General features: G+C 36.1%; 1 protein-coding gene across 1 annotated transcript; it reads right to left on the bottom strand.

Annotated features, from left to right (window-relative positions):
• Window positions 1-388: 388 nt before the first annotated feature.
• On the bottom strand, window positions 389-11535 carry LUM (lumican). The gene is made up of 3 exons (XM_085305931.1): window positions 11216-11535; window positions 7220-8116; window positions 389-1435 (listed from the first exon to the last, which is right to left on the bottom strand). Exons 2-3 carry the CDS (start codon window positions 8094-8096, stop codon window positions 1281-1283), a joined length of 1032 nt encoding a protein of 343 aa, XP_085162057.1. The 5' UTR covers window positions 8097-8116; window positions 11216-11535; the 3' UTR covers window positions 389-1280.
• Window positions 11536-12631: the final 1096 nt, after the last annotated feature.

Below are 12631 nucleotides of genomic sequence, written 5' to 3'. Positions count from 1 at the left end.
TTGAGTATTTAACAGTCTAGTAGTTGAAGAGAAAACAGTACCCATGGGATGGTCTGTGTCTGCAAGCAAGCCATTTATGGCTCTCATTTACTGGCACATTTATTTTAGTGTGAGTTCCAAGACACAGACAACATTTGGACAACTCATTCCCAGATAGTATGTACTAGTATTTTTCTGTTATGAGTGGTTAGGGCTGCATTCTACTCATTGCCTGTGGCTTCTGAGCAATCGTATCGCTCTTCTGACAATGCTAGCAAATTAATTTGGACAATTKCACAATGTTGTGACTCCCATAATGCAAACTTCATGAGGCACGGACTCAATGGCAAACACAAATGCAATGGAGAACATAAAATCATATGTTTACAAACTTACTGAAACAAGAAAGTAGAGAAAACAGTTTATTTAACCTTACAATAACTCTGCAAAATATAATAGCTTAGATTATTTAACCTGAACTTTTTTTTTTCAATTTATGAAAGACTGAAACATAGTTGACAATGATATGGATACAACAATACTACTCGCTATGTTTTATTTCCTACAGTCTGGTTAAAAGTAGCATGCAAGTAATTGAATAAAAATACTTGTATACATGATTTATTTTGAAATAACAATTCTACCAGTAATGGATAAAAATCTTGCCATGAAAGTTTAAATGAAAGTATGACAAAAAGAAGAGTAAACATTTTTTTTAACCTGAAAAATGTTCTTGTTTCCCTATTATGTTTCACTTGTTCCACTAATTCCTTATTCTCACAGGTTCTTAACATTTCTTTTCATAGATTTTAAATTGCTTTTATGTTGTTAAATCATTTTATTTCCATTTTAAATGATAAAAATGTGAGAAAGGCATGAATAATTAAACATATTTGCTTGCTTGCAGGAGAATCTTGTATTTACATAGGCTAGCCCATCCTGCTCAGCACTCTACTGAAACCCATCTGACTTACATGCAAGTCTGTTCCTGGCTGGCAAGCACTGCATGCACGGACATAGATTTCTACRAGATTGAATGTTTTTCTTCAACTTACTGGCCAGACCAGGGCTTATCTTGTGCTGAATCAAGCCATTCTTGTACTTCCTAAATACAATCATTTGTAAAAATATACACAAAGATATTTCCTTAAGGTTGCCAAGTGCATGCTAAATATTAACAAACAGAATGGATAATATGCAGATTGACACTTTTTTAAGGCATCTCCTAATTTTAAAGAGCTATTGTGTTGCACTTCGTGTAGTTACGACCCCTAGGAGGCGAATGGAAGCTCCGAGGTGCCTCACTCCAGTGAGATCTCAGCTGCTACCCGAAGGCAGTTGTACATCTCCTGAGGCAGGTCAGCGCGAGTGAGATTGTTTCCATCCAGGCGCAAATGTGTGATTTTTGAATAGGTCAATGGTCCAACAACCTTACAGAAGCTTCTCAGTGGAAACTCTGAAACACAAATGGAACAAAAATAAGAGAAAGCAGGAATAATTTGAAGAAATCAGGACAAAATTATTATTTTTCTCTCTTTCTTGTTTTGAAACTGTAGCTGTGATCTTGAATTTATTCTATTATTTTTCAATATTTTGGATGTCTTCTGATGCAACTTCATGAGCTTTCTGGAATTTGAGGGGTTTATGTGGGGAGATGTTCCTWTCATTAATTATGGGATGTTCAGAATTTCAAGACTGGATTTTTCAAGTGCTCCATGCTCCCAGTACCCATCTGATTTCTAAGACTTCAGCTCTTATTCAGAGGTCTAATTTGTCATTTAGAAAAAAAGAAAATAGGAGGAAGCAGTGAAACTGATGCTTCAGAGGGAGGAGGAGACCATGCTGGGTATATTATGGTRTAAGAGGAAAAACAGTGCTACGTAAGAAATTGATGGAGGTGAAATGTCGCTGGAAAATTTGAAAACAGGATAGGGCCTTACCCTTACTAAAAGTCAGTCTGGTGGGTGTCTGTGCCATTTTCTGAATATATAATTTTGATTTTTTAGTTTCCAAATGAAATTTGGTGCTGAGGACAGGGAGGGAGTTGTGCATTTAAAATTGTGTAAGTAAACTTTTCCAGACAGTAGGGTTAGAAGGTAAGTGCAAATGTAAAGAATATTTTTAGAAATATTTATTGTATTTTATATATCATGCTGTATATCCCCTCTATTCAGTTGAAGTACATTTTGCTTTCCATAACATCAGGCAGATCTGGAATGGAAAACTATRTATGTCTTGCATCTTATGAGCTGAAACATTGACTGTCAGCAAGAAATTAAATGGAGAAGCTCTGTGTTTAGTATCTATGAGCAGACATACATATATATCATACACTTCTGGCATCAGAGAAGGCCTGTCTTTGAGAGATAAAGTATGCCAATAAATCTAATATCCCCTGCATACCACATTGTGGGATTCTACAAAGATGGTCTTTCATTCTTACCTCTGTTTCCTTTAATTAAGGCAGTTAGTCTTTTGAAAAGCACCATCAGTGCTAGAGAAGTAGAGCAAGAGTCTCTTCTTCCTAGGCCCATTGATATTGATCAAATTCAAAATATTTCAGAGGGACTCCTGCCAGGGAACCCCTTCACCAGCAGGCTGACAAATTTCTCATCCTCAGTTGCTTTTATGTTGCAGAAGATTGACTGTCTTCTGAGAAATCAAGGCAGTGTTCTCAAAATCGGAAGCACATGCCCTAGTGAATCTCAGAGGTAGCCCCTCCTAAATCCTAATTTATGGGCTTTTGCAAATACCATGCTATATATATTTTCTGTGTGATTGATTAACTCATCTAAGAAAACTTGTCATGAACTACTTTCTGCTGTAATACTAAAGGAAGTAGAGGAATTATCCTTCATATTTGCATTTTAACTTCAGTGGGTTTCTTCCAACATTGAACTAGAATCATCTGATGTCATTGATAAAATATGGCCTGTGTGAACTAAGTACAAATGTACACTCATCTCTATAGGCAGCTCTTTAAAGCATGAAAACTTAGCTAATTTGGTGGAGACAGGGTTATTACGATGAAGAATGGGTAAAGATTTGACTTTCACAAAAAAAGATATTTTGAATGCCAATTAGGGAAAGGTATTCAAATATATTTCAAATGTATTCTCTTCTAACCACTGAAAACAAATTCCCAAGATTTTGAACTCATTTGCTTGGCCTACAGATTATACAATTGATTCTTTAGATCTACTTTTCTGCAAATAGTTTGGGTGTAATTCATCAGCACTCAAACAAACATGAATTCAAATATAGATTTTTCCCCCTTTTTTGTCATTCAGGGAAAAGAATGATCACATTTGCTAAAGGTCATAGTTTCAAAAAAACTCTRTTTCTAGATTTACCTACTTATTTCTCCATATTGTTACCAGTTTGTTATTGTTACTGTTGTTCTATTTGTTACCAACTAGCATTTAGTGGCAAAATAAGATATGCATATACAAATTGGGTAGATGCTTAAGTTTTTAAAGTATGTAAACTTCATGCATATAAATGATACTGTTTATCTATGTTACTAAAATAACAGGTTGTGCAGACTGTTTATGAGATTGGAAACATCACTTTGGAAGCAGAACCTGATCTAGTCTTTTAAAAAATCAAATGAAATCAGCCAAGGACTTCAGTGCCCAAGCTCCAATACTTGGTCCATAGTGTTTGCGTTTGRGTATTAACTTATTATACAGTGCACATAATTGTTAGTTGTTAGAAACATACSAAAAATATTTGTTTTCTAATTGCAATCTCTGCTAGCAGAACATAAGGTAAGTAGGTTTTGTGAACATACTTAGTATACAGCAGAACTTGTATTTTCTGTACAGGAATTGCAATAAATGGGGCTATTGGAGTACTGTTGCATAATATACATCTCTATCTACTTCCTCCTTTATTACAGAGATTAATGTTACGGACGTTTCTCCTAAAATGTCACCATGAAGATTGAGGTTCAGAGATGATTAACCTGGAATTTTGCCACTAATGTGACATTCATATTGTGCCAGTACAGAACTCCTGCAGAATCCARAAACATGGATAGTAACACAGATTGGATAAACATTAGATTTTCATCTTAAACAGTTATATTATCACTAAAAGTGTCTGTCATTATAAGAAATTCTGATATCCTAGCAAAAYGCCAAATATCTGAAAATCTACTGTAATCTGCAAAAAGACAAYCCATGTGGATTTAAAATGATGGCCTAATACTCCATTGAAATTGTAGTCCACACCCCATATTTTCCCAATCTTTCATATGCCCCATGACAGACCATGAACAGGAACACACATCTCTCACAGGGCCATAGAACAGAATGGGAGCACAAAACCCCTTATTTTCTGGACAGAATTAATTTTTGACTATATGTTAGGCAAGACCGTTCCTTGTRCATTAAGAGAGTAAACATCCTTAATCTGAGTGGAAAATTAACCATGCCAAGATTCCTGGTATAGGTATGCCATATACTGGATAATCTGTATGGAATCTACAGTTCCATAGTCATCCTTAGTCTGTGCTCACATCTACCATAGTGATTATAGCTGTGTCAATTCTATATAGATCATGGTAAAAATTCACTTTGGGATTACTGGAGTGAGTCAGATAAAAGGCCATAATACACCCCTACAACTTGCTCCATTTAGTTATTATGCTACAGTTATTGATCCAGCCAGTGGGCTGTAACAGAATATGTGACCCTTAACTGTCCTCTGGAATGTTTTCACCTTCCTTCTTGCTATTTTCCATTCATGTAGTATCTTATTGCTAGGGTTTCATATGAAAACAATAAATCTTTCATTAATCCTTTGAAAGCACAAATGAAATATGAAAAAGTCGGGCTGTGGAGCCTGTTTTCGTATCACTGACCCTCCTGGATTTCTAGACTTTTTTTCCATTATGCGAAGTGTCYTTTGGACTTGGCAAATCTATAATAATATAGATATAGATATAATATAGGTATATAGACATAGATATCTTGGAGAGAGCAAAGATATTTATAAACCTTCCATGGTCCTGTGTTAGCTTGGATATCCAGCTGCTTTTTAGTACAGTTGATAGACTATGCTTTTGAAACCCAGCCACATGTGCGACAATGATTGTGCTTTGATTTATCARCTAGAGATCAGAGGAGTTCTTCTGAACCATCTTCATCTTACATTGCTATCCTCCTTGCCCACTACTCCTCACATCACAATGAAATGAGAGCAGAACACACTGAAATCAAGCTGACCGTATTATGAAAACTCTTGCTGCATATATGCATCATTCCTTGTTCAACAAGCTCAAGGTCACTCAAATAAGAATCTTTCTCAGACAAGTGGTTTTTGAGGTATGGTAATGCATAATGACTGTAGCAAGCCTAGGATGAAATCCATGGACAATAATTTAGAGAAATATTTCCTTTTCTTTCCAGTAATATTGAAAGGGTTGGACTCAGGTGGCTCCTCCTCAGTGAACAGATGGGCTTTGAGATGAATAAAAAGATTCATTGGTAGTCCTAAAGGTATCTGAGAAAAGTGCAAACAACAAAAAATAAAGAACTCTGCAGAAGTATATTTATGTTGGATTTCAGTATAACTGAAAACTTCAAGCTATGTAAGTGTAATCTGAAGGATCAGTATCTTTTTTAGCTGTTGAGTAAGCTATTATTAGCCCTAATACAAATGTTTCTCTCTCGCAGTATATACATAACATGGGTGAAGAAGGCATAGAAGGAAAGCTGGTGTTGTTTATGATCATCCTTAGCCAAATTTCTGAAAACTGAGAATATTTTATTAGGAAAAAAGGTTATTTTTTGAGACTGAAAGGTTAGTGCAGTCAACTCATTTTTTATAAAGATTAAACACTCAGAAGTCAACTACAAACGCTTTGCTCTCCTTGTATCTGGTACCTCCTTGAACTGAAATGCTTATTGTTAACAAAATCCTGTCAATCACTGTTGATTAGCATACTAGAGAACACAAAGAGTTAAGAAAACTTAATATGAAAATCTGCCACATTTTCTGGGTAACCAAAAACAGTAAATCAGAATTCTCTGACATCAGTATAGAAGCAATGATAGTGCAGAAGTAACCAGTGGGCACCTATTCCCCACACCATCACCTACTGCAGCTGACCAGTATTCTGGAATTACAGGTGTAATTGAAAAAATTATTTATTGTCACAGGTGCTCAGATGTCCTCAGAAATATGAATGAAAAGCAAACTTGGTGCCTAGATAGCTTGCAGAAGGCTCAAAACAACCACTGGAAGCACTAATAAAGTGGTAATTCTGATATCAAGCATTCATCTCATAATGTTTGATGTATACTGCCTCTCTCTTCAGGGCCCCAGCTGACTAAGGTATAGCCAGAGTGGCTCAGAAGTGAGGGCAACATCTGTCCAGCTAAATAGCTGGACAGATGCTCCCACATCAGGATTAAAACAGCCTAGAAAAAGCCTTGTCTCACTGGAAACTTTGGTTTCTCACTAGAAACTTCTCTGCCTTGTGGACTTCCATGATCTGATGATATTAACTGACTTCAGAAGCAACTTTTTTCAAATCACGATTGAATGGAGACAAACTTGTCATCTGGTCATGTGATGTGGGAAATGGGAATGAAAAGAGGAAACAGTAGGGGCAGCTATTCAAGATCTCCAGATGGGTTTGGAGGAATTCTGYATGTGAGGAGGAAGGAAAGGAAAGAGAGCAAAGAGAAAAGTGCAGCTACTTTGYGGTGTCTTTTTCACTCTGTCATGTGCCTGGTCCCTTCTGATTTTTTCTCCATTCTCTCTCCTCCTCTCCAGCACTTTCACTACCATCTTTTTGAATGGCTATAGATACTGTAGTTTGATCTGCAGTGGATATCAGTCTCTTTTAGCTGGCTTAAAAATTCTGAACATCTTCAGCATTGATTAAACATTTTTTTTTCCTCAACTGCATAAAACAGCTCATTTGGGTCCTATAGAGTTATTCTAATATACGAGATGAAAATCTGACCAATAGTACCCACAAGTCATCCTGATTATGTATTATAAAAACTAGAATGTTTTTATATCTGTAACGTTAATTTGGGTAACTATCAGAGAAATGCCTGTCTTTAACAATAATTTGAATAATAATCAGAGAAATGCCAATGTGCTAACAGCCTGGCCAGTACCATTTCTTCAAACTGGTTGTACTGCCCTTTTAGATATGTACATCCACCATTAGTGTCATGACTATGATAACTGATAATGAAAATATGCGAATTTAACTCACTGTTTATTTTGTTGACTTGGAGGTAGAAGTTTTCAAGGTTCTCACTGACAGTTGGAATGCTCTTCAGCTGATTAAAGGAAAGATCCAGCTCAACTAATGACGTGATATTGAAGACATTTCCTGGTATTCCAGAATCTGTTAATTTATTGTGGGATAAACGTAAATATTGCAGGGTTTTAAAACCTTGGAAGTACTCRTCAGGAACATTGGAGATCTGGTTATTGTCAAAATACAGCATGAGCAAGGAGTGAGGCAGTCCTGTTGGTAGCTTTGTAAGTTGGTTGAAGCTTAAGTCAAGATACAGAAGTGAATTCAGGCCTTTAAAAGCCCCAGCAATAGATTCTGCTTTCAGCTGGTTGTTCTGGAGGTGAATGACAGTCAGATTCACCAGCCCCTCAAGTGCACTGGGACTGATTTTTGTGATCTTGTTGTGACTTAATTGCAGGTCATCCAGCATTTTGGGGAGTGGTCCAACAGCTTCAGTCAAATTGTTATAGTTAATATGAAGTTTCTTCAGATGTTTTAGTTTAGAGAAAACTTTTCCCTTAATTTTTGAATTTTCCAAATGGTTGTGATCTAGGATAAGCCACTGCAGGTCTGTTACATTATCAAACGTATTCTCTTCAATGCCTTCAATCATGTTGTTTCGGAGATAAAGGTATTTTATTCCACTTGGTACAATTGGAATGGTTTTCAGTTTAAGATTGTCACAATACATTGCTGAAGGATAGCTTAAAGGACAATTACATTCCGGGGCACAGACTGCTGAAGATGGCCCAAAAGGATCATAACCATAATCATCTCCAGGACCATAGTCATACTGGCAAAAAATGCCACTAATCAATACCAGAAAGACAGGTAGAGAGCTTAGAGTCATCTTTGCAATGTGTCTTGTCCCTGTATGGTGGAGGGGAATAAAAAAGTTATAATTTTGAATCTTTCTATTTTTTTGTAATATTTACCATATAAAAATTATGTTTCAATGCTAATTAATTCAGGCTTCCCATTTAAAGTTACTAATTAAGAAACAAGTATTAGTTTGTTAGTACTACATTGTTACTAATGTAAACTTACAGTCCTTATCTTATTTTAATCTGCYTTTGTAATGTGAAATTTTAGATCATTCTGATGTAGTAAGTAACACATTTTTAACATCATTATGCAGCCATTCATCAAGTTACAGGAAGGAAAACAGTCCAAGTTTTTTAAACTTGGCACAGAGGAGTTTTCATTTCTGCTGAAGGTCATGTTCAGAGACAATTTTGCCATTTAAATTCTATCAACTGTTCATTGCTATTTCTAATATACTGAAATGCCTCACATTTAAATAACGTGGTGATTTGGTGTAAGTTCAGAAAAGCCAGGGAAGTTACAAGACACCAGTAGCCTGAAGTGTCTTCTCCTACATCGTGCTTTGGTCATCCACTAAGTTTCTTATCCAGCTAAAGAAGTAACTAATATACAGTGTATTCTCCYGGACTTGTCAAACACCCAGCACTGCGTATGTGTGCATGAGTATACTCTATCTCATATGGATCTACTGTGGATCTGACATGACTGGACTTCAGGTAGTGTGACTGGCCTCACAGATTCTCTTTTTTTCATATCCATATAACAATAAATGTGCTGGTGGCATCATGTGACAATTCTAAATCAAAAGATCCATAAAGCACTTGGTTCACATATTTGGCCTTCTAATTCACATATGGCAAAAAGATGTTCAGTGCCCTTGTGCTGTAGTCAATATATGGGGTCTCTCCTTTTTAAGGGAACTTATTTCATTTATCTGTGAAGATTAGTATCTTGCTGTTATTTCTTACAATGTAGATGGATGCTGTGTTGGACAATATAGCTCTCTCTAGTGTCACTGAACTCAGTGAGCTTACTCTAATTTACACCAGTGAAAGGCAAAGCTCAGTATACTGTAGCTCAGTTCAAAGAGTAAGATAGCTAGGAAAATCCTTATAATTCCCTTGATCTTGAATAATTTCTGAAAGTATCCATGCACAGCTTGTAAACAGACCACCAGATGTTGATCTTAGATCCAGGCAATCCTCCTGCAGAATAAGTTAGTCTTGTTATTGGTTATTATTTGGTRTTATGCAGAGGATATAGCGTTAAAAGGCAGAGCAACAGCTAAAAAGTTTCCCCCACTCTAAATGCCCTTGCTTTTATTGACTTAGTAAAAGACATATCACATTATGGTCAGCGAATAATCTTCCTCTGAAGTGCCTCTAAGCAAGGCCTATTGATCTCGTGTAGTGCAGCACACCGATTTTTAAAAAATGTTCTGCTATCTCCAGCCAGTCATCCACAAAATCCCCCTGCTGCATATTAAACTGCTGACCTTGGACTAAAGAGGACGATTGCATATCTTCCCCATGGTGTTGTTCTGTCATATTTGCCTAATTAGAAGTTATAGGATAGAGGAATCATTGGGAAGTTTTGAAATGTGAATAATCAGTGTGTTTTTCTTTGTCTGATGTTCATTACTGTATGCGAACATACCAAATCAGCCTTCAGTCCCCTGCTGGTATAAGTAAGTACAACTTATTTACTGTGCTTTGAAGTCAAAGAAGCTTCACTGATACAATTCAGTTCAAAATCTGACCCTATTTAGGCACTAAACATTAAGGATGGAGGACGTACTGTTTCTGTACTCCCAGATATAAGACAGAGTGAAGCCAGCCTCTTGGACTTCACTCCCTGGCCTGACAGTGATAATTTTTCACATCTGCATCATTTTACAGTMCTATGGATACAGTAGCTTAAATGTCCCATTTTAGAGTCAAATTACATTGCTTTTACGGTCTCAAATTATATTTGTAGTGCTTGATTTTATTACTGATTTCATAGACTGACAGTTCTTTTAAATTTGCAACATTTAAATACTCTGCAAAACCCTGGAAGTAATTTAATGAGTTAGAATACATTTTTCTGAATAATTTTATYAACACTTTAAAATTTGGATGACTATTCTGTAATGCGTGTGCACATGAGCATGTGTGTGATATAAAAGTACAGTAAAGCGAATGCACAGTGCAGCTGCTTTATTGCTGGGTTTTTTGTGCATGAATCTAACTGTTTCTCTGTCAAAAGTGTAAAGRTAAGTAGCAGACTATGTACTCATGCTTGGATGTGTATCCAAAAGATAACATCAACAACATTCTCACATGCTTGTCTAAACTAATTGCCTATGTTTGTTCTTTTCAGATTTTTTTGTGAAATACGTGTGAAAAGACTTGTGAAGTTACTCAGGCGACATGCCAGAACATACTAAATGGCAAATCCACAAATTTGGGAAAATGCTTGCTGCAATAGAATAGACAAATTATTCAAGCTGTTTTGGAACTAGTCTGTTCTACTCTGATTCTAAAGTTGTCATGAAATATACATATATACACACACACACATATATAAACATATATATACATATATATATAATATATAATTAAAMTAACCTTAAACTAAATATATCCTAATTCTGCAGTGTACAGTGCTCATAAGAGTTATTATTAAAAAGTTTCAATAGTGTATTTAAAACGTGGCTTCAAATGATTAACTAAAAATGTCAAACTACTACTAATTTTCTTTTCACTGTTTGCTGGATCAATTATTTAAATATCTCTACACCTCATCTTTTTGCAAAATGAAGCCCAAGTGATTTAACAAATTAAGAGGATTGGTATGGAGCTGTTACTAATAGATTTGTGAATGGGTAAGTAAAGAATAAGTAGCCTTTTAAAAATTTCTTTGTACAGTACATCCATTTCTTCCTTTGAGGCAGAACAACACAGACTCTAAAAAAGTGCAATGCTGGTGCAMAAAACATGTGAGGGTTGTTTCAAGGAAACCGAGAAGGCAAATGCACTAAACAACTGTTGATTTGTGTTCAATTTTCAAATTGGCAAACTTGTCCTGACATGTTTTCATGTTCTCATTACAGCTACATTCAAATAGCTGAACATTACAGTTAAAACATGCAGCAGCACTTACCTTACCGCGTTGAAGCTGCTTTCCTTAATTCCCAGAGCAGATGCAATAAGGGACTGTATCAACCAATATATGCTGTAAACAGTGTCAGGAGGTAAACGTCTGCCAGATCCTCTGTGTTACAAGAGGGAAAAAAAAAAAAAAAAAAAAGCCCTAGTCACGCTGTGCTCTGAAGCTGCTATGTCATCATGGTGATCTTGTGGTGTGGCATGGACAAAAATGCAGCTCTGTAATGAAGTGCAGGTGGATACCATATTTTGTACAAGGACAACCCATCTCCTATTCCTGTGGGATGAGAAAAATGATCAGTTTTTCACAGACCTGAGAAAGTTCAGACCACTAGCCATAGCCTTACACAAGGAATTTTTGTATTTCGTAGGGAAAATATGTTATATTATAAAGCAAATTACAAACAGACTTTTGTTTCCCAACTTATTTTACACTGCTAGACATGAGCTAACAAATAGCACTCAGACCTCAACGCTGCTGTGCTTTTTAAGCCAAGTGACTCATTCATTCTTTTTCTTTTTTTTTAACTACCTTATGTCCACAATGAAATATCYTTAATAAAAATGTTAGCTTAACAATCATAACCAATGATGCAGGATTATCTCTGAATTATAACCTTTTGCCCAACATAAAATACTGAGTTCAAAGTTTCTTCCACAATGCATAGGAATTTRCTTGGTCTGGAGATTTTCTTTGGTGATTGAATGCATGTATGTTTAATAAAAACACAGTTTTTCAGCGGTTACTATAAGCTCACTTTAAACATTTGTTCATTTTTGCTCTTACAGCTTTCTCTTACTTTTCAGAATCTGGAACTACTCAACTTTACGTTGTGTGTTTCTTTTTCCATGGATGTTGTTCAAGAATGCATCTTACAGCTTGGATGAGAATGCTATTTTAGCTGAGCAAAAACTAATGCACTGAAAGAGTAGCTATTTAAAATGAGTCTTTATGTTTCTCTGAAAACCTTTCCTTATCTCTGGTGGTCGATGCCCTCCTTTTTTTACGGAACACAAGTTCTCTCTTCTAACTTTGGGTGGAGACAAGTGTGAAATATGCATATGGGAAGCATACACAAGACGTTTTAAAGTGTGTATTTAACTTTAATTGTTGTTGGTACAAGGGTGTAAACACTCTTGTATTTTAACTCAGATTGTTTTTGTCTGATATCACTTTATTGGAGYAAATGACTTTATTCATGACTTTTCATTTCCCACTGCTTTGCTAATTCTARTCTTGGCTTAACTTGCATGTCCATGCAGGGAAACTAAATTGTCTGCTTGTATGAAAAGTCGTAGTACAGGAGTGGGCTGGCTGGAGGTAGGAGTGGAGTTGAGCAAGCACCTGCARAAGAGAAGCCTGGATGTAGGCTTCACCCAAAATCTACCAGCCGATGCTTCCAAGCCTACG

This window comes from Rhea americana, unplaced genomic scaffold (assembly GCF_003343005.1).
Source record: "Rhea americana isolate MKP2758 unplaced genomic scaffold, rheAme1 scaffold_229, whole genome shotgun sequence".
In the NCBI taxonomy this organism is placed as follows: Eukaryota; Metazoa; Chordata; class Aves; order Rheiformes; family Rheidae; genus Rhea; species Rhea americana.
Note: the sequence above shows the minus strand (reverse complement) of the source record. Positions and strands in the feature narration are given on the sequence as shown.